Source organism: Motacilla alba, chromosome 2 (genome assembly GCF_015832195.1).
Source record: "Motacilla alba alba isolate MOTALB_02 chromosome 2, Motacilla_alba_V1.0_pri, whole genome shotgun sequence".
NCBI classification, from domain to species: Eukaryota; Metazoa; Chordata; class Aves; order Passeriformes; family Motacillidae; genus Motacilla; species Motacilla alba.
The window spans coordinates 92,624,084-92,647,112 of NC_052017.1; the positions used below are offsets into that span (position 1 = coordinate 92,624,084).

The following is a 23,029-nucleotide window of genomic DNA, read 5'->3' on the forward strand; positions in this document are numbered from 1 at the left end:
AAAGCTTGTGGATGTGGCAAAATTAGCAAAACACCAGAACCTCCACATTTTAATGAGGTGTCTGTGATTAAAAAGATCCTAAATATTCACCTATCATTTCATCCATAGCAAAATGATCATGAGCCCTTTTTATGAACAGTATTTTAATCCTTGATCATGGTGCAGTTCTGCATTACTTTTACACAAATAATTTTTCCAGCATGGGATCATAATGTAAGTATTCTTTGCAATCATGTTTCACACATTATTATCAGCTGTAATACTGCAGTGAAAATTAAGTCCATATTTGAACGTCCTTGCTGTGTCTCATTTTGTCCTGAGAATGATTTCAGCTGCCACTAGGCTATTTCTCTGGATATTTAGTAGTGATTTATACATAAATCGTGCCTTTTGGCCAGGTGTCTGCAGAACTGGAGGTAAAATAAACCCTTTTCTCATCATAGGAGTTAAAAAGAATATTTAAATCTTCATCCATATGAATGCAAGGAAATCTGAAAACACATCTCAGGGTAACACTGTAGAGCAACCAGGGACAACATAATAGAAATATGATCCTACAAGATTTATTACAGGCATGCAAAGATATTTATCTTTGTACATGAAAAACGTACATGAAAAAAAATTACATTACTCAAGCCCAGAGGATTCTGTGGTCCTTATAATAACAAACTGCCTACAAACTACTAAGCATTGCCTAGGTAGAGGTTGAAAGCTGGGACCATAAATAATTCCATTCATACACATGACTGTCTTCAACATTTACTCCCTCTCCTCCCGCCCTTCCTTCTTCACTGATGTCAATAATTAGACACCATTTCTCAATTAGTGCATCAGGCCATCCTTAAATCAGGATATCCTTAAATCCATAGCAACTCATTTTGTCTCCACAGATAAAGAGCTGTGGGAGTAGTTTATTTGTATAACTAGAACAAGATTAATTTCACTTAAGGTGGCAAATGACAGAAGATAAGGAGAAGGAAGCAAAGGTGTTTCCTGTGGCCGCTGTGATATGGCACTATCACAGATTTCAGGGTTGAAAGTACAGAAGAGGCTTTCTTTCAGTTCATGATCCAGTTAGGCTTACTTATGAAGGACAAACAAGTCTCTGCTCCTCATTTGAAGCACTGCTCTGTGTATATTTAGCAAGGAGAAGCAGAGCTCCGGAAAACAGCAAGGCCCACATTCACAACAGTCTTCCTACGTACAACTCTGTTGGAAGCCTGGCATGTAGGCAAGCTGGGAAGCAGCCATAAGTGGGATGAGGTGCTGGTCTGACCATGTAGCATCTTCCACAAAGGTTGACTGCTGACAGCAGGTTACGGAGCCACCCCTCTAAAGGGACAGGATGCCATGATCAGTGTTGTACAACTATTGCAAGTGAGCGGAATTCATGACAGCAGCAATTTTATAACTATTATTCCTAAAACTCACATAGGACACCCATAATTAGACAGGCTTATCTATCACACAACTTGTACAAATCTGCCCAAAATGTTGACTGCTTTATCAGAAACACCATGGCAAATTATATTTGTTCAATAAATATTAGCTTTTATAATGTTTCATATAAGCAAGGGGGAATTGAAGACTTTACTGTCAGAGGCTTTAGCTTGCAAAGATTTTACAATACTTTCACAACAGGTTGGTAAAAAACCTTGACACCAATTTATGAAGGGAAATGCAGGTGTTTGTAATGGGCTGGCAACCGTCAGCTCATAGTTCCCATGGAAACAATAAATTGCTATGCATGAGTGATGGAGAGTGATTACATTTAGAGTAATTATGGCAAAAAGTAATTAAGCAAGATGAGAAGAACATACAGCAACATTTGCCTTTTTCCTCTACCAATGGCAATCCACATGCCAGTTTTCAATCACATTTCTTAATCACCATAAGACCTTTCGAGGCTTTAGCCCACTTGTGGGGTCATTCTTTATGCATCTTTAGATGATCACTAATTGACTGAATAATAGCTGAGTTTTGTTGTGTTTTTGTCCCTCGTATCTGCATAGCTCTAATACTGTTAATTACAGGAATATGAGTGCAAACTGACTAAGGCCAGAAGGGCCACTGTGATCATAACTCTGTTACGTAAGATGCATTTTCTTCCTCACAGCAGTGCTATCACCTAGTCCGTATTTTGAAACTGAAATGCATTAAATCTTTCAAGAAATAGGTGTGATTTGAAGCAAGATGAATATATTACACTTGCTCATTAAGCATTCTAAGGTTGTTTGTACCCATGGCTTAATGTTAAGACTTTCTCTTAATTAAGATTCAACCGCTATAGCCTAATTTCCAATATGTGACCTTGTGAACTCACCCACTAGTTTCGGAGATGCAGAGCATCAGGCGTTTCTCTGTCTCTGTACAGAGCAATGCAAAGTCATCAGGGCACTTCTTAACAAGAGCCCCCTGCGCTGAGTTTCCGTCACTTGGCTTTGGTATCGGGGCAGCTGCAGGGGTGGCTGCAGGGAGAAGGTGCCAGAAGCTGTGTGACAGAGCCAGTGCCAGCCAGCTCCATGGAGGCCCTGCTGCTGGCCAGGGCCACGCGCACCAGTGACGATGGTACTGCCTCTGGCACAACACAGGTAAGGGGGCATGGGGTATGGAAACTGCACTGGGAGAAGGAAGTGAGGATATGTGAGAGAAACAGCCCTGAAGACACCAAGGTCAGTGCAGAATAAGGGGGAGCAGGTGCTCCAGATGCTGGAGCAGAGATTCCCCTGCAGCCTGTGGCGCAGACCGTGGAGAGGCAGCTGTGCCCCTGCAGCCCGTGGGAATCCATGGTGGAGCAGAGATCCACCTGCAGCCTCCAGAGAACCCAAGCTGCAGCAGGTGGGATCCTGAAGGAGTCTGGGAACCCATGGGAAGCCCATGCTGGAGCAGACTCCTGGCAGGATCTGTGGCCATGTTGAGAGAGGAACCCACATTGGAGCAGGTTTGCTGGAAGGACTTGTGACCCCATGGGAGCACCCATGCTGGAGCAGCCTGTTCCTGAGGGACTGCACCCCATGGGAGTGACTGACACTGGAGCAGTTTGTGAAGAACTGCAGCCTGTGGGAAGGACTCATACTTGAGAGGTTCATGGAGGATTCTCACTGGTGGGAGGGACTCCACACTGGAATAAGGGAAGAGTGTGAGGAGTCTACCCCCTGAGGAGGAAGGAGTGGCAGAGTGTGATGAACTGACTGCAGCCCCCATTCCCTGAGCCTCTGTGCTGGTCAGGGTGCAGAGGCAAAGAAAATAGGAGTAAAGTTGAGCCCAGGAAGAAGGGAAGGGTGGGGAGAGGATATTTTTGAAATTTGGGGTTATTTCTCATTATCCTATTCTGATTTGATTGGTAATGAATTAAACTAATTTCCCCAAGCTGAATCTCTTTTGTCCATGACAGTAACTGGGGAGTGATCTCTCCCTGTCCTTCCCTTGATCAATGAGCCTTTCCTTATATTTTCTCTACTGTGTCCGGTTAGGAGGGTGTGCTGAACTGCCTGCAGAGTTCAGCTGGGGTATTTTGGTATTTTTAAGGAGTTCTAGGAAATGTCTTTGTGAAAGCCTTTCCCTTGCAGTGGTGCTTCCCATGGCTCAACTCCAGTGCCAATATCCTCTGAATTCAGGATTCCAGGGGCTATGCAGGTCATTTCAGTTACACAGAGTTGACGCTCATGTTTAGTTTACTGGCAATATCATCATTTTCCAGTACAATAATCAATTCTTAAAGTTTGCCTCATGTTCTTAATTCCTAAATGTACAACTTCTCATTTTACTGTTTTAAAACTATCTGTTTGCTAGAGCTAAATTGTGAAATTTAGTGTAAAGGAACTGTCACACCTACAAGACATTAGCAGTAATTTTGTATTTTCTTTCAAAATCTTAATATTAAACTTTAACAAGTTGACAAATTCTTGACAGGTATTGCTATAAATGTCTATATGTCTCATATGATATATTATTAGAGGAGAGGTTTTATTTTTGTCAGCAAATTTGAGATGTGGCTAGATGTTTACAGAGGAATGGAAAGACCATGCAAAGGAAAATGTACAAAGTTTTCCAAGAAGAGAATGCTGCCATTAGGGAAATACTTCTAGAAAATGAGACCTCAGCCTTCATCCAGTAAATGTATCTGGCCAAGGTGCACCAGCATTTCTACAAATGTCATACACAAAGGATTCTTGAGTACTGCACAGTAAAATTGATAAAGTGCACAAAATTTTAAATCCATGTTGTAGCATTTACTTTTGGCTTAAAAGGTTTTCATTAGGTATAAAACTGATTATATTTTGGTTTCATGCTCAACCAGATATTTTTACTGTATTGAAATAGCCTTTGATCAATGTTAAAGCAAGTATACAGACAAATATGCACACACGTGACTGCTTTCTCTTTCAAAAGTGAGCCACACACTGGCTTTCATAAAATAGTTTTGGACTTCACATCATTGAAGTGCTCATAGTTTTTTCTCAAATTCAAATATATGAAACTGGCTCTATTTGTCTGTCTCTTAAACTATACATAAATTACAGAGATTTAAACTACACTTGATTAAGAAATATCAATATATTCCATAAATTTCAATAGACTTCTTACCAGCCTGAATGGAGGACCATGCCTCCTCCATGTAAGTACTTGAAAATCAAAGTATCAGTTAAATTTTCAACACCTAGTGACATCTAGCCATCATACTCTATTCAGTTTTATGTTTACACTGTTTTTTTCTGGACGTTTTCCCAAAGTTTTCCTGCTTATTTTTAATTATTATGTAAACATTTTTTTAAGGAAAGCAGTTTGTATCTCATATGACAGAGCCAAGTAGAGATGCTACAGACCTACTGGAACTATCCTTTGAAAATTCATGCAAAGTACAATATATCTCAGAACAAATGCACGCTACTTTACATGCACTATACATTGAAACAAACACAATTTTTAAATTTGTTGGTCTTTGACATTTGCCCATGTACTGAACACAACACCAACACAAGCTCTGTAAGATACAAGCTGTTCTTTCCTCTGCTGTTCTTTTCTCTGCTGTCCTTGTTTCTCAAAATACCACAAATATCATTAGTTTCAATGTGTCACATCACACTGGGAAGCAACCATGAAGATAACATAATAAAATAATGTATTCATAGAATTATTTTATAAAGAGATCCCTCTCCTTCCCTACAATGTGGGATTTAAAGCAAAACTTATTTCACTGCAACATTAAATATATAAAGCTTAATGTTTATCTCTTGGATATAGTGACGTTGTTTTTTGAAAATGGAGATCTAATAAATTATGAAAATAATAAAGTTAAGGTTTGAAGGAAGAGATGATGCATGCACTCAAAATAAAAGGCAATTCAAAGCTCAAAGGACCATAACTTAAACATTGTCATTTAAATGCCATATCTTGCCAAAAATTAAATTGTTTTAAAAATACTGTTTTTTCAATATTTAAATTTAGAAAAAAATATTTTAAAAGAATTTTTAAGTATTCACAGATCCAACTAATTTCATCATCCAAAATATTGAAAGAATATTAGGATTGCAGATGGGAACACTCAACTGCAAAATTTAAGTTTGCTCCTTATACAGTCACAATTTTTTTACATATAATTTCAGCCAGTTTAGGCATATTTTTGTAATCTATTACAGCATGAAATTTTGTTACCAACCCTAGACATACAAAAATTTGGAAGAAATTCTACATTTTTTGATACAAGAATTTTAGGCAATTATGAATGATTGCATTAATACATATGTTCAGTACACTCTGTGACTGAGAACAGTGTAGACTCAAAAGCAGCAATTAAGTGTCAGCTTCACTTGCAAATAATAAGATTCCTTTCTTCAAAATGAGTTAAGTGGGCAACACAATTACCTGTGAAGTAGTACAGCTGAACATAAAGTTACACCAGTTCCTTCATTTTACTGCATGTTTGCACATATTCAACAGTATGTTGGCCAAGTGCCATTTAATTGGGGTTTTTTGGCTATGGCTCCTAAATCTGATTTATATATAGCAGTGCACAGTGTGCATCTGGGTCCACACATGTCTTGGAATTGTATTTTAGTTTTTATTAGAGGAAGAAAAGCACTGCTGTAATCTTTTGTATTGTACCTCAAACACACTACTCACAATCTGGCAGGGCAAACATAGCACTAAGAACCCTAGTGGAATAATTTCTTTACCTCTTTTAATGAGATTTCTGTATCTTTTTAAGGCAAAAGTGGTGCAAAACAGAAAATGTAATGTATAAAACGCAAACTTTGTTAGAAACCTGCTGCAGTGCCTTAGTTTGAGAGGAATCTGAGTAAACACACCTGTTACTTATTTTGTTTTCTACAGCATAACATTTTCAAATTCCCAAAACAGGATGGAACTCAGTGAGATTTCCTCAGGCCTAGCCAGAGAAATACCTTTTTTTTTTCTTTCCTTTACTTCATGTACATTGAAATCAACCTTTCTGGTGAGAAAAAAAGTAATAAAAAAGCATACTAAGCCAGTCAATGATGTCAAACTTATGCTTTGCTTTCCACCAGAAACCTCAATCCCTGACAATAACCTCAGAACCTGGAAGCAAACAATCAGTTGCAGGGAATCTTAGCACCCATTTCCTGATTTTCTACCCAAATCAGCCATTTCTGTGGCAGGGTACCTTGCTGACCAAGGGTCCAGGTGCTCAGGGTTGGACACAGTTCACAGCACACATTAACACTGCTGCTACATTCGGAACCTTCGTGTCACTGCTGAGTATGATGAAGCCACACCAGAGACACAGACCAGCAAAGGCACCTTCCAGGCAGGAAAGTGAGCCTTAGAGTGTCAGCTGCCTCTTAAGGTTTGCCTGAAAAGTCAGGTGGAAGTTTTACTGAAACTCACCAGGAACAAGGTGGGACCTTTCTAACTAGTTGCTAAAGAAGTCCCTATCCTCCCACTCCCTCATCCTAAAAATTTCAGACAGATGTAGCTCCATTACTATCAAGCACCAAGGTTTAAAATTACATACAATGAAGGAAAAAATTCTTCTCCAGATGAAACAATAAAATCAGCTGGTTATTATATTTTTTATACAATTATATGTTCACATTCCAATTTTTATTCAAAATCATATAATAGCAATTTTTTAAAATTAAAAATATGATTTTCAAAACAGTGGAATTTCCTAAAATGTTGTAAATTCAGCTGAAGTTTGATAATGTTTTAATAATTTGAGTGTTTGAAGTGATGAGTATCTCAAAACTCAAGGGAACTTTTTTCTGGGCTGTTTCCAAACCTCAACCCCAGCCCAGGAAATGGTTTCCTGCATAGATAAACCCTTCTTTTCCAATTGAGGGTTTTTTAAAAGATATATTTGTATATACTTATATTTTTTGTTCCTAGAAATATCATCAGTCTCTTCACATGAAAGAATGGACACAAACACCATGCATGCAATAGCATGTCTTTGATATTATTTTACTGATTCCAAGCAGACAGTACTGACACATAAACATAGCTATTTTTATGTGAGCTAACTCTCCATAGTTGATGTTCCACCACTCAGAATTTTTTTTTTTTAAAGCAAGTCTGTAGAGAAAAAGGAATCTGAAAGAGCATCTGGCCAACACCACTTGGCATCTTTCAAGACCAGGAGAAGGTTTCAGGACTCTCTCAGCAATTTTGCACACAATACTGGACCTGGGAGAGTGGTGGGTATTCTGGAGAGCAGGCATAATCTTCAAAGGGCCCTTGGTAAGCTGGAAACATGGAAGAAACAGCTATCAAATGCATGAAGATCAAGAAAGCCCAAAGCCAAGTCCTGCACTTGGACTGGGACTCAATGCAAATCTGCAGAAAAGGACTCGAGGGCTTGTAGTTAAATTTAAGTCAGCAGTGTATCCTTGCAGCCATAAATTATGATAATATTGGGCTGTATTAGCAAGAACCATCCCAACGAGTCAAGAGAAGCAATTAGCCTGCTTGGTGCTTGTGAGGCCACATCTGGAACACACTCCTCAGTTTTGAACAGCTCAGGTCATGAGAGGGATGGATACACTGGAGGAAGGGCAGTGGAAGGCCAGTGACCCAGCCAGGCATCTGAGGACAGGCTGAGAGCAGCACATACTTCCAGTGGGGCAATTCAATGGCCGTCTTAAAATCACACATTAGTCAGTTAGAGAAAAGACTTCAGTGCACAGTGAAAGGGAAGAAAGCAATGGTCACAAGATACATCAGGGGAAATCCCAGCTGTGGATAAGGAAAAATATTTTAGTGAGGGTGATTAGGCACTAGCGCAGGTTGCTCCAAATATATTGTTGAATTGCCATCCTTAGAAATTTTCAGATTTTGCCTAGTCAAGGAAGTGACATAACTGAGGGTATCCCTGCCTTGAGAGGATGTCCAGAGGTTCTTTAATTTGATTTGCTCTATGAATCTGTGGGTCATTAATAAAAAAAGGTAAAATCATGTCTTACTCCATCTAAAAGAATGTTTTTAAAGGAGTAAGTGTTTTCCCATGGTTTCTTTAGCAATTTACCACCTAAAGATGTTATAAGTAAAGTTATAAAATTGTGGAAACAACTAATTTTATCTAAGAATTTCCAGAATTGTACAATTTGCCTTATGCAGTTTGCATTAATATAAATGCAACCTTCTTTATATTTCCAGTTTAAAACTACATGATATCAAGGTCCACCTACAACTTTTAAAGGAATGCTACCTTAAAATCCTTAAGCATTGCCTAGAGCTTCTTTATGAAACATAATAATTTAAAACTTATGTATACATTGCACTTTTAAAACCGGATCTCCATCTCAAAGCCTATGAAATTAAGAAAACACACATACACATGCTCATGCAGCACATGAAGGAAAGCTTCCCTCAGTTAGACACAAATCCTCATTTTGGTACAATTACACACAGGCCATAAAAAAACCCCTATATAGTGTACACAAAAGTTCTGTATATACAGTAAGGCAGCCATATGAAGTGGAAAACCAATCCATCCTTGCTCAGTAAGACATATTAAAACCAGCTAAACAGATAGAAATAGCATTTCCTCTCTAAAGCAATTGCCTCAAGGTGTACACAACTTATTCCAACTCCAAATCAGAGCCCAAATTTACTTTAAAAATAAAAAGGGCATTGTTAAAACAATCCAGAGAGAGAACAAAAGCTTTCGTCTTTGAAATCACAGTAGTCCACATTTATTAGCTGTAGGACAGGAAATGTATCCATTTTTCACTTTCATGGAGTAAGATGTCAGAAAGTTACCTGACCACATCAACATCTTCTTCTTGTACCTTTGCATGCTCAGTGAGTAAGAATACAGACATATCACCTCAACATTTTTTTCTCAAATATCTATGAAAGTCCAAGAGCTTATTTGACAAAGCTACCTAAAATGTAAAGGATCAGGTTACTTTCCTATGAGTTTCACAAACTTTGGTTACAAATGAAACTTTAGTACATTAAATACCAATTAGCTTTATCAAGATAAACCCAGGATAAAGCTCATTGTGCTTTTTCTTTTTCTTGGTGTTTAGTTTACATAAACTAAAGGAAGAGCTGACATACAGGGCTTCTCAACATTCACACGTGGGTACAATTGGTAGAGGGTGGTGTATCTATCCGACTTTTATTTTCCTTAGCATCATTCAGAAGTGACTCATTACCAATCTGGCATTTGAAGACTTGTTTGTAGGCCTTCCTAAAATTTTCAGATAGAAATGCATATATGATTGGGTTCACAGAAGAATTGCTGTAAGCCAGGCAGTGTGCAGTTACCCTGAAGAGAAAGGAGGCTTGAGTCAGTGGGAAAACTCCAAATTCAGCCCAGAGATGGATCACGTGATGAGGCAGCCAGGAGATGCCAAAAACCACTACCACCACCAACACAGTCTGTGCTGTCTGAGACAAGGAAAGGAAAACACATATGTCTGATGAGCACTCAAAGAATCAGCTTTAAACCTACTTCAAAACTCCTGTTTGGAGGGAAAAAAAAACAAACAAAAAGTATACTGAGAGGGAACACACTGCAATATTTGTTACTGATTTCACCCCATTACTTATATGGGCTTTATTTTGCATAATGAATTACTTCAAGGAGAACCCCAGCCTTGGAAAACGTCATAGTAAACAGCAAATGCACAACTTTCCTCAAAGGTGAAGAATGGTGGTCCTAACTCCCTACAAAAAAGCTTAGCCTTTTCTGAAGTGCACCTAAGTCTGTTGTAAAATAATGACAAGAGGGTTCTTTGGGAAATCTCATCCAGATCTAATGAATTTTAGTACAGTGCACAATAATTTCTGATTAAAATTTCAAGAGAGATCTATTATGCATGAAGGCAGCTGGTGGAAAAGCTTAGAGCTTGCTCAAGTGCTTACTAAGGCAAGCTTTTTGGAAGTGTCTCCCTTAAACACAGAATTTCCACAGAGTCATATAAAAACATTCTGGGATACAACTAGTGGAAAAAAAAAAAAAAAGTAAGAGCTTGGAATTTCTGATGACTGCACATTATCAAAACCAATCTGGAAGTTAAAGTTCACCAACAAACACTAAATCAAAAAATGGAACATAAAATATCCTCAGTGCTGCTTCCACACTCCACTTCTACTAATTATGAGAGGACCATCAATTTCACTGGATCCATTCTAAGCTCCAGAATCAGTTGGTAGGGACCCTTCATGTGCTGCAGGTGTTCTGTCAGGGCACAGTGGAATTTGACTGTCAATATTTTCTTTAGCTTTCATCTACTTCAGAAACAGCAGTTAGTGCTTTGCAGTGGCCTAAGTAATTAATATCTATTCCTCCACCAAGTACCTCTTTCAACTAAATAAGTGTCCAAATAAAAGTCTAATAATAATTCCAAAGCATATTATGTCATGAGCCATTATAATTTCTATATTAACACTTTATAACATACTTTTTTCTGATAACTTCTTCACATCCAAAACTAACCCAGGGTTCACGGAGTGATAAATATTGCAGCATAGAAAATAAGTAGATTTTTTCCCTAGTTTATTTAACTTGGCCTATACTTCTGGAACTGATTAATGCTCAGTGATAACTAAGACTGACCTAATTAATCAGAACATGAGTTAGCTTAGAAAAACTTACAGGAAAAACATTTTGATTTCTGTGGCAGCAGGCCAAAATAACTTATGACAGATGCTGTTGTTGGTCAGTATAATCTCACAACAGAAACCAAAGGACATTAAATCTGCGGTTAATATAACGTTTAGTCTAAAGCAAGCATCTGTTTTCAGGAGTCATTCCTCTACTTCGCCCTATGGAGTTTAAATCAGTTGCCACTTAAACAGCTACGGAAATATTTTCTTTTCCAGGTCTTTTCAGGAGATTGTGTTTTAACAAGACTGCATAAATTAAGAGCAGTTTATTCTCTGATTGGTGTGTTCAATGGGTTAATATTCCAAGCAAAAACAAATTTTCAGGATACCAGATGCACAATTACTTCAAAAGAGGCATTTACTTCAGTTTGTTCATAATTCTGAAAAAAATCAACCAGGAAAATCACTGACATTCAATAGGCTATTGATGCACCTGAAAGCAGAGGGTGACAATGTGTCTCTTGTAACTGTCACTAAAGGTATTTCACATCTGCAGAAGAAGTAATTTTGTGTCAGGAAATCTCACAACAGCTGCTTTATCCCATTGTTCCTCCTAAGCCTTCAGAGCTTACTTTTCCAAAATCATCACTTTGTCTTGCAAGCAAGGTATGACTAAAGAGCAGCTCTGTTTTACCTACTGGGAGCTTGCCTAGGGTTTCTTATTAGCAAACAAAACCCACCTGAAATATATTACATTAATATTGATGCTTTGCGACCAAAAAGCATGAAAAATAGAATTGAGGCAAATTAGTATTTTCGTTATTTTTTTCCAGCAAATTTATTTAAAGATTCTGCTACTAGAATGTTCATAAAGGCTTGAAAAAAGCTAAAAATGTATAATTACACCTGAAATGCATTCTTCACAAGACAGTAGAAAGAAAAGAAGAAAGATATGGTAACCAGAGAGAGCAGAGTCACTTTGAAAAATATGAATTATGCCTTAGGTTTAGAAACTTATCTTCTAAGGCAAAAAAAATCTGGACTGCTTTTTGGGATTTTTCCTCTTTAGCTACTGAACCCTGATACATTTAAGCAGTCTTGATCATATCCGTAATGCTTTATCCTAAGATATGAAAGTTAATTCCTAGTCAGATCTGCAATTTTTGAGAGTTAGTGGTTAGAGGAAATGCAGAGATATTTCCAGTTTGAGAAGAATTTAGATGAGAGATGGGAATGTACAAAATGTCTTCGAAAACTATACCTTTGGCCTTGACAACTTTTACATTAAATGTGAAAGTATATATTTTAAGTGTTTTACTGAGTTGGGGCCATAATGCTTTTAATTTTAGGAATCAAAATCTGTTGAATAGGATATTTTTCAAAAAAATAGAGAATGCATAAATGAGAGAGTACTTATTCCCTGTGAGTCCATGTATATCTCATTTACATTGCAGGCACTCTCCATGCCCATGAAAATAGTGATCAGATGAAATAAAGAGCTATAGCTCAAGGGGTTTTTCCTCCACATCCATAAAATGAGAAGATACTCAAATTATCACTGTGGTCAAATCTGCTCAAAAATCACAACCACATTATATTAACTGACAAATTCTCTGTTTAAATGCATCTTTCAAATATTGTTCTAAATCATAAAGCTTATGTTCTTCTTTCAAGACCTTTCATGATTCTATTTGTATCCAGTACGTAACTCGTCTTGAATGTAAGAAAAGAAAACATTTTGTGGAAAATCAATAGAAGAATTGGAGAATCACTAAAAGTCTCTTACTAGACTCCTATTGGGAAGCACAATAAATTTCATTTAAAGATCCCTCATACAACCTAGGAATTATTCACTAAAACATTACAAAATCAGCTAGTTAAAAAAAGAAAATTAAAAATCCCATTATTTACAAGTCAGGGGAAAATGTCAGTGAGAAAAAAAAAAGAAAAAATCTAACACAAAAGACAGGTTGTCTCCCTGTGCCTAAATTTCAGATGCTCTGGAGTTCCAAATATGAGGATCTGAGGTAACAGCTTGATGCAATGCGATGGAAAACCTGGATCAGAAAAGATTCTGATCTGCTAAGTTCAGAGGGACATTGAACATTTAATTAAATATTTCATTTTCATTTCTTCTCTCTGTTACATCTTTAGTAACAAGTACCAAATCAGCTTAGCCATAAAATTAAATACACACAAATGAGTAGTGAATGCAACATACCTTTTTCTTGGATGCTTCTGACTTCTTTGACATGTTTTTTAACTTCTTATGCAGATGATTAAGAACCTGAAAAGATTAATTTGCATATCTTTATCATATTTCCCCAATTTTTATTCAAACAAAATTCAAACCTGTGTATCTTAGAGTACTCTTGTGCCCTCCACTACTGTGTGATTCACCAAAAAGACATCACTGAACCAGCTTACACATTTCAAACATGCACAGTAGGAAAATCAAGAGATTTACATATGTGAGTCCATGTGAACCAACAAAAACAAAGCAGACCACAACTGAATTCTTACTGAAATCTTCACATGTATCACATAACAAATACATATCACAAATTAACTAGGAAATTGATGGAAATCTATCTGGTGCATATAATTAGCAATCTCTCTTCTTCCATAAAAAGTCAAAGACTTGGTTTAGAATGACCTTTAGTGTGTGTAACACAAGTGTATGTTTTGAGTCAGAGCTTTTCTGAGTCACCTGCATAATTTGCTTCCTTCAGATGGATGCTTGATTAGTATAATCAAGATGCTGGCACTATTTGATCTTTGAAAGAAGCTTAGGCTTTCAAGAATAATTTATACTAAAATGAGACATGACACACGAGGCTTGACACATGAGGCATGACCTTTCCCAACAATGTGATGATACCATGCATCTTCCACAACCCAATTTTTAAAAATACGTCACAAAAAGGCTCATTGTCCAAGAACAGGGTCCAAATTCTAACATGATTATTTACACATAAGGTTTTGGATAGAGGATGCAAAGAGATCTTGAGTTGGGGAAAAGGGTCCAAATTCAGATTCTTTCATATCATCTAGTGACATTTTCTCTGTGTTCTTTGGGTTGCACAGCTAACCACTATCAGGACAGACATCAGTCAAGATGATCTAGAGACTTTGGCATTTCAGTTTTATAGACACATGTATTGAATAAAAAGAAGTAAGATGGTTTTTGTGAATATCCAGAGCTCATTGGCAGGCTTAATTTTTTAGGTATCTACTCTTAGCTACCAGAGAAACACCAACAACAATTAAAAAAATAAATTATGTATAACCACTTAATATTGTAAGTGCAGTTCATTTGTGCTGTCTGTGTACTAGCCTGTGACTCACCCTGCATGCACTTCCTATTTGGAAACACTATCCAGGCCACTTCTTGGGGCTAACCTGAGCTAAGAAAAAGCAGGAGAAAAAAAATGGGCTTTTCCTGAGAAAGTCCCATTTTGACTTAATTTATTTCTTCTTCAGTATGAAGCAGACCCAAAGGAAAGGACAGAACCCCAGCAGAACAGGGAGATGACTGTCTAGCTCGCACACTTTTTATTCACCTCCCATCACCCTGTAGAGACCAGCTGAATTGTTGAGTCCCTCACTGAAAAACATAAAGCTAAAAAAAAGGGCATGGGAGGAATGCAATTAAGTTCATCTCTCACCACTGCTGCTTCATCTATCATACCCCCTTCACATAACTTACAGTGATGGGCTATTTCTACTGGACCTTTGCAAATCCCATCACGTGCCACCCAGTGACTGCACTGTTCTGTGATTCTCCCCCGCAGCCCAAAACCAAAGTCAGATAAACTCTTTGCAGAGATCAGAACTGCAAAATAGTTTTTAAAGTTACAGACATTTTTTTCCTCTGTTCTGAAGTTTTGCATTGTATCTCTCTCCAGTTCAGAGAAAGATGCAGGAGACAAAACAGGTAAATTGGATATTTGAGGGGGTTGGGAGGTGGTACAGGAAAGTTTTGTTGTCAATTTAGATTATAATCTTCAAATGAACCTTATCAGCTTCCCCTCTTTCAGATTACATACACATTTCATAAAGGAAGTATTTGCAGTGAAAACATATTGGCATAGTATTGTACCAGATGGCATGAAAAGTAGCAGCAAGAGAAATAGGCAAAATGAAATTACTTATCAACAGCAGTGGAACAGCTCTCAAAGACCTACAGAGACTGCCATGGAGTATTAAAAAAGAGCCATGTTTATGCACAAACACTACATGGCAAATCTAAGACACTCTCCCTACTACCCTGTTCAAATTGCCTCTTCTCTGGGCCAATGAATAATCAATTGTTCCTCTAACAGCCTGAATAAACAATAATTCTACAATGTGCCTCTAACAATTTTCAACTCCAGTTTTGTGTGCCTGATGTTCAGAGATCAGTTTCCCTCTTTTCTGAAGATGGAGGTGGGGTGCTGTGGTAAGAAAATTATTTTGTTGTGTAAGAGACTGTAAGGAGACTTGTAGGATCTAGTCTAGTACAGACTATAACCAAGACTACCACTCATGACATCTGGTAGGCCCTTGATCTCTTCTCTTTTCTTTTTCTCTTCTCTTCTCTTCTCTTCTCTTCTCTTCTCTTCTCTTCTCTTCTCTTCTCTTCTCTTCTTCTCTTCTGTTTTTTTTCCTTCCTTCCTTCCTTCCGCCACTTCCTTCCTTCCTTCCTTCCTTCCTTCCTTCCTTCCTTCCTTCCTTCCTTCCTTCCTTCCTTCCTTCCTTCCTTCCTTCCTTCCTTCCTTCCTTCCTTCCTTCCTTCCTTCCTTCCGCCACTTCCTTCCTTCCTTCCTTCCGCCACTTCCTTCCTTCCGCCACTTCCTTCCTTCCGCCACTTCCTTCCTTCCTTCCGCCACTTCCTTCCTTCCGCCACTTCCTTCCTTCCGCCACTTCCTTCCGCCACTTCCTTCCTTCCTTCCTTCCTTCCTTCCTTCCTTCCTTCCTTCCTTCCTTCCTTCCTTCCTTCCTTCCTTCCGCCACTTCCGCCACTTCCGCCACTTCCGCCACTTCCTTCCGCCACTTCCTTCCGCCACTTCCTTCCGCCACTTCCTTCCTTCCTTCCTTCCGCCACTTCCTTCCGCCACTTCCTTCCGCCACTTCCTTCCTTCCTTCCGCCACTTCCTTCCTTCCGCCACTTCCTTCCGCCACTTCCTTCCTTCCGCCACTTCCTTCCTTCCTTCCGCCACTTCCTTCCTTCCGCCACTTCCTTCCGCCACTTCCTTCCTTCCGCCACTTCCTTCCTTCCGCCACTTCCTTCTTTCCTTCCGCCACTTCCTTCCTTCCGCCACTTCCTTCCTTCCTTCCGCCACTTCCGCCACTTCCGCCACTTCCTTCCTTCCGCCACTTCCTTCCGCCACTTCCTTCCTTCCTTCCGCCACTTCCTTCCGCCACTTCCTTCCGCCACTTCCGCCACTTCCTTCCTTCCGCCACTTCCGCCACTTCTGCCACTTCCTTCCGCCACTTCCTTCCGCCACTTCCTTCCGCCACTTCCACCACTTCCTTCCTTCCACCACTTCCTTCCGCCACTTCCTTCCTTCTGCCACTTCCTTCCTTCTGCCACTTCCTTCCGCCACTTCCTTCCTTCTGCCCGCCACTTCTGCCACTTCCGCCCGCCACTTCCTTCCTTCCTTCCTTCCTTCCACCACTTCCTTCCTTCCACCACTTCCTTCCGCCACTTCCTTCCGCCACTTCCTCTCTTTCTCCCTTTCTCTCTTTTTTCTCTTTTTAAAGTATTTTTAAAATTATTCTTTCCCCCCATTGTTTCAGAGACTACATTCAAGATGGCTTGAGAGCCCTGACTGAGGACTTTGACCAAATCGAGAAAGAGATTTTTCTGGTACAGGAGTAAAGAAAAAAACTTCAACTACCTGTGCCTATTCACATAAGTCTACCAAACCTTATGAAAGTTTGAAGTCTACAGTGTTAAAAACCATGTTTGCTGTCTGGCACTTCACTGACCACACCTTCATTATCAGTCACTGAAAATCATGCAGAAGGAAAGCCTGCACAAGGTCACTGTCTAGTAGGAATGAACTTCTTGTTTTACAGATAATGTAAGCGTTACATTCTGAACCACCTTTGTAGTATGCACGTGATTGAAATTCAAGTGCTATTGCCTGCAATCCATGTTTTCAAGTAATGTCACTACTTCTATTGTCACAAGAGATCCTTCATCCTCTTTCAATTAAGTGTGTGACTAATGTGTCATAGCTTTTATTTCTCTCTTTCAGTGAAGTTTAATAAACTTTTCCCCTTGCTGCTCAGCAAAATTTAGGATATAATATCCAAAGCCAGATAAGCTTGTATTTTATGTTGAGGCTGTTACTTTTTATAGCTTCATTTTAACCAAGTCTGTAAATCATACATGACATGAACTCAGAATATTCAGAATGATAGATAATAATGGAAACATTCTTAAGGCAAGACATATTTGTTTTAAAGAAAGCTTTTAACATTATGCATCTATAAAAGGAAATGTTTGCTAAGAACTATAGGTGTCCAGCCTAAAGTTTTGATTGAAAGACGCCTGACTTTCAAGGAGTGAATCCTTGAAAAATGGAGGTACCCAAAATTAGTTGTAACATTGCACAACTCTGGCAGATACCAAAAGCTAGAAGCTGACTGGGAATCATTTATCACTTTACCCTTTAAGGACACATTAGTGAGCAAATGTGGTAGCACTGTTATGAAACACATACAAAAAGTCAGCATTACAAAAATATAGCAAGTAAAATGATAAGCAATAAAAGAGTCAGAACACAAGGTGTCTGTAAGTATGCAGTGCTGAGACTCAGCTGATCACTACATGATCACTGCTCCCCCCTCTGACGTAGGAACCTTCTTTCAAGAGTAGTTCTGTGAGGCAACAAAAGCTGGTTTCCTGTGGAATTGTAACTTTTTTACAGTGATCCCAAAAAGATATATCTTCTCTGTATGTTGGTAAGACCTCTTACCTTATGGCTTGCCTGGTGTTTAACAGCTGAATGCAAACTGACTCCTTAAAAGAGAGAGGATAATGGAGACTCTCCACCTTCTTCCTTGTCTAGTGTTTCCACAAAACTAGGAAAGTATCCTTAATTCTGATATTTTCACTCCTCTATCAAAAATTTGCATTGAAACTGAACTAATGTTACTTGTGGAAGAGAGAAAAGAGGTAGCTGTACACACAAGAGAGAGCATGATCTCATAAATCTCTGCCTGAAGAGCATGTATCACATGAGATATTTTGGGAGGACACTGCTGCCAAATACCTGGCACTACTTCAGCACTTCTGTACATTGTAACAGCATTGTTATCCATGGGAAAAATACTAATCTCTGTTAATACTATATAAATTTGAAGTGAGAGAGAAAAAGAATTTGGCTCCCTATTAGAGTGCCTAAAAATGAGACTTTCAAAGCTGAAAGTTCAATTGCAATTTGTTTATGAAAGAAAGAGTACTGCCTTAAAGGAGTCCGGAAAAGGCAATATATTCAAATAGAGAAATGAGTCGCCTTTGTCTTAATTTACTGCAGCAGAAGATTGCGTTATCTCGCTGATCCACAGTTCATGAAAACCAGTGAAGTCCATAAGAAACTAATGCAGAGGATAATGTCTCCTAATGTCTGCAGGCTGAGATACCTGGGGTTGCTCAGCCTGAGAAGGCTCTCCCTGTCCCAAAATATTGCGGTTGGAGGTTTGTCAGTGGCTCCTAAGGGGGGCAGGAGTGAGTCTTTAGCTGCAGGGTACAAATACCTTTGAGAGCTCTGTACAAGTCACGGCACTTTTCAGCCTGTAAACTGATGTGAATACCAGCTATCTCCTAGCTATCTTCTAAAATTCACCCCTTCAGGTCAGATCCTCCAGCTCCACCGTGGCAAGCAGAATCACACACAAGGCTCAAAACACATCACAAAGCCAGGGTGAGACCCTAGCATGGCAATAGTTTAAGCACACAATTTTATTGTAATTTCAAGTGGCCTTGATTTTACTAACTTGTTCTTGGGCATATTTTTTCACACATAGTTGCTGTTGTTGCCTTGGAGGGGTTTTTGTTGCTTTTTTTTTTTTTTAAACTACATATTAATACTAATATTGAGAGATTTACTTCTGTAGAGGTGCTTTGCAATGACAGGGTGTGTTTTATTTGCTATGCATATATTCTGGTTAAGCATATTTGCTTTTTTCATGCCTTCACTGTACAGGACTGTGCTAATTTTGAAACATTTCTTTTTAATCTTCTCTCATATATTTAGCCTTCAAAGGCCAGTACTTTATGTTGAAACTGAAGATGCTTTGGGTTTGATAAGGGGAAGAATTAGTAGCTGAAAGCCTCCTGTGCACACATTCTATAGTGTTCTCCCTGCAATGTGTAATACTTTCCTCAAACTGATGATCTATCGCTACAGCTCAGTCATATTCACCACAGTAGATGAAATAGCAGTGCACTCATTCAGGGAAAGAGGATTCAGTTTATTTATGAAAACTTGTGCTTCTTTTTCATTTGCCAGGTTGGATTTGTTCCACTATGAACAGCCATTTAGAAATGTTGTCCTTTGTGTTCTGCATGCCTTGGTTTCATCAGAGTTGGACAACATTACAGCCTCAATTTGCACATCACAATTAAGCTGATGTAATATATGTGAAGCTGAGCAGAACATAAAATTACTTGTTCAAATTAAATACTTCAGGCACATCTATTGAACTTGCCAGTTGAAGAACTGACTTAAGCAGTCTGTATTTGCAAGAGCAGTCCTATCCTCTCAAATGTAAATCACTGCCTAAGGAGAAATCCTGCAACTGAAGGCAGCTGGCACAGAAACAGCAAGATATCAGCAGGAAGCAACTGTTGGTACTCCGGATCCTGTTCAGCAGCAAGCAGAGGATCGTATGCTGAAGGCTGCAATTACTACTCCAGAAAAAGTGTGACACTTTGCTTAAGCAGAACAGTCCTTAAATACCCATATTCAGGCACCCTTAACTATTGCTTTTGCCTGCCTGGGTTCTCATGCCCTGCTCCCTGGAACCACCTGCCTTTGCCAAAGTCAGAGGTAACTCATCAAGTTCAACTGGAGCAAGACATGGCACCACAGGGACATTTTGCTCTTAACACCAAACAGATAATTTTTGTCACTTTCAAGAGCACTGTACATTTTAAACACAATAAACCACAATGCTTCATCTGAAGCCTGAACAACTTGTTGCTTTGTTGTACTTTATTGAGTCAAACTCCTCACACAGCACTGCAAGAAATTAAGAGTTACGGTGATGGACAAAGCAGTAGAGCACTGGGGCTTCTTAGCATTCTGCAACAAGGAAATCTGACAGGGAGACACCACTAATTGCCAGAACACCCCTCCCCACTAACCCCATGAAATCCCTGTTCTGACCTCTCTGTGCTATTGAACATAGGTTATCACCACTCAGACATCCCTCAGCTATAAAACCTGCCCTCTCCCTTTGTGGCACAAACTCACCCCTCCCTCCTCCTTTTTCTCCCAGCATTGCCAAGTCCCTCCACATGCCCAGAAATGGCCCTATGGCTCATGCACACCTTTTCCACCACCGTGTCCCTGACATCCTTTTACCCTTGCCCCACCTTGGCGTAGCAGAAGGAGATGAGCAGCAGTGGGAGCAGATACCCGAAGACGAATGTGCAAATCACGTAGACCTTCTTGTGGCGCGGGTTGGGCCAGAACTCCCAGCAGAAGGTCTGGTTGCTGGTCTCGCGGTGGAAGATGCGCTGGTGGTGAGCCACAGGCGAGGCCATGGCGAAGGAGAGCGCCCAGATGAGCCCCACGCCCAACAGCGCGTTGCGGGGAACACGCAAGGCTGAGGAGCGTCGGGAGTGCACGATGGCCACGTACCGGTCCACGGACATGGCTGAGAGCGTGAAGATGCTCACCAGCATGGAGATGGTGAAGAAGTAGTGGATGAACTTGCAGATGAAGGCTCCCAGCACCCAGGTGGGGAGCACGTAGACCGTGGACTGGAAGGGGATGCAGAAGAGCAAGTAGGCCAGGTCAGCGATGCTCAGATTGAGGATGAAAATGTTGGTGGTGCTTCGGCGCTTGCCTGGCTTGCTCCTCGCCAGCACCGTGATTACCAGGGTGTTGCCCAGCACCCCCAGGGTGAAGATTAAACCGAAGACGATCAGGGTGATGAAGTTCTCGATGCCGATGCCAAAGAGGGGCTTCCCCTCAGCCTCCGGCAGCCCGGACAGGTTGAACTCCCCGCGGGGCGTCTCTGCCGCGGCTCGGGACAGGTTGAGGGGCGCCGCCGCGGGCTCTCCTGGCTCCATCCTTCCCTTGCGCGCCGGGCAAAGTTTCCGCGGGCGGAACGCGGAGCCGCCGCTTCCCGGCGCTTCGAACCGCGGCGAGCCCGGGGCAGCCGCCCCACCGGCACCGGGCGGCGGCGAGGGAAGGGCGGAGGCGGCGCCGCGCTGGGCGCAGCTTGCGCCGCCGGGAGCGGAGCCGGCGCGGCAGCCCCGCCGCCCTCCGCAGCCGCGCTCCGCCCGCCTGGCCCCGCGCCCCCGCGCCCGGCAGGCGCTCCGGCCGCGCCCGCTCCGCCCGCGGAGCCTCCGCGCCTCCCGCGCTGCCTCGAGAGACTGAGGTCCCCGGGAACGTGTCCTCGGAGAAAGGGGAGGTGGGGTTTTCTTGCCCTCTTTATTTCCCCCCGCCTTTTTTTCCCACCCTTCAGCTTGGAGGTGCCTCCCCCGTCCCGGGCGGCGGCCGGAACCTCGGTCTTCTCCCCGGAAAACTTCTCTCCGCTCGGTGCCTCCGCTCCCGGGGAGGCTCGGGAGCCGTGTCTCCCAGCAGGGCTAGGCGGCGCTCGGCTGGTCCGGCGGGCATCAATGTACGCGCTTGGACAGACAGAAACAATGATGCAGCCGCGGGAACCCACCTCAACAGGTAGCCGGCAGCAGGAGTTTCTCCGGACCAAGCGCCGCCTGTGCTCACTCTTCTCGCCTCCTTCACAGGTTTCCTCCATTAATCACTGAGTATCTCAAATGACAAAAGGCGGCAGATATTGTCACGCCTTTTTATTAAAAAAAAAACCAAAAAACCCCAACAAAACCACACACACACACACACAGAGCAAAAGAAATGGAATCGGAAGTCTAGCTGCTTTTCGCTGCCAAATCCCGATGATGGAGAGCTCCGCCACGGCAGGAGCGCATCCGTGCCGAGGGCCCGCGGGCTCCTGGAGCCGGGCAGCCGCGGGCAGCGCTACACGGGGCCGAAACGGGAGCTCCTGGAAAGCCAGTCCTTTCACAACGGGGTTAAACACAAAACTTCCTCCAGCACACGGATGCGAGTTCATGAGAATATTCTCACCGGCGCATATAACTAGTGAATGAAACGGATTTGCCTGAGGTTTTACATCCATTTGTTTCCAAACTACCAGTCAGTGAGCTGCAGCTGGCAGCAGCAGTGACCAGCAGAACTGCCCAGATGTGCTGTTGGAGGCAGCGAGCTTTTGTTTACATATTTTTCAGTCTGCAGTTTGACGGGGCTTTTTTCTACCTTTCTTTTTGCTGCTTATATTGAAGCGTCTCAGCAGCTGCACATCAGCTGACTGCAAAGCCATCGACTTCTGCAGATCTAGATTTTAACTAACCTAATGTATGGTCTGCTTGATTACGTCCGAAGGAACACATCATGGGAGAGAACAATTCAGTTTATATAGATCTAAGAAACTTTTATTTGGATTGAGCTGGTTTCTACATCTGTTGTAACTCATTTAAGTATTTATAAATATATCCAGCAAAAATAAACTAGTAGAGATTCCTCAAAGACTTGGGTTTGGAATTTTTTCTAATGTGCATTCTTTACAGTTTTGTTGACATGTTTGATTACCATGCAAATCTACTAGTCTCTACTTCTGCAAGGGATGTGAGAAAGAACACTGTTAAACATTTCTAGGATATATCAGATATCACACACTCTTTGGAAAGTCTCTGAATATATTGTGAAAATGAGCAGAAGTTTATAGATTT

At 40.9% G+C, this 23,029-nt stretch overlaps 1 protein-coding gene across 1 annotated transcript; it reads right to left on the minus strand.

Annotated features, from left to right (window-relative positions):
- Positions 1–739: 739 nt before the first annotated feature.
- GALR1 (galanin receptor 1) lies at positions 740–21,539 on the minus strand. Its single transcript, XM_038129831.1, has 3 exons — positions 20,630–21,539; positions 13,259–13,324; positions 740–9,876 (listed from the first exon to the last, which is right to left on the minus strand). Exons 1-3 carry the CDS (start codon positions 21,329–21,331, stop codon positions 9,559–9,561), a joined length of 1,086 nt encoding a protein of 361 aa, XP_037985759.1. The 5' UTR covers positions 21,332–21,539; the 3' UTR covers positions 740–9,558.
- Positions 21,540–23,029: the final 1,490 nt, after the last annotated feature.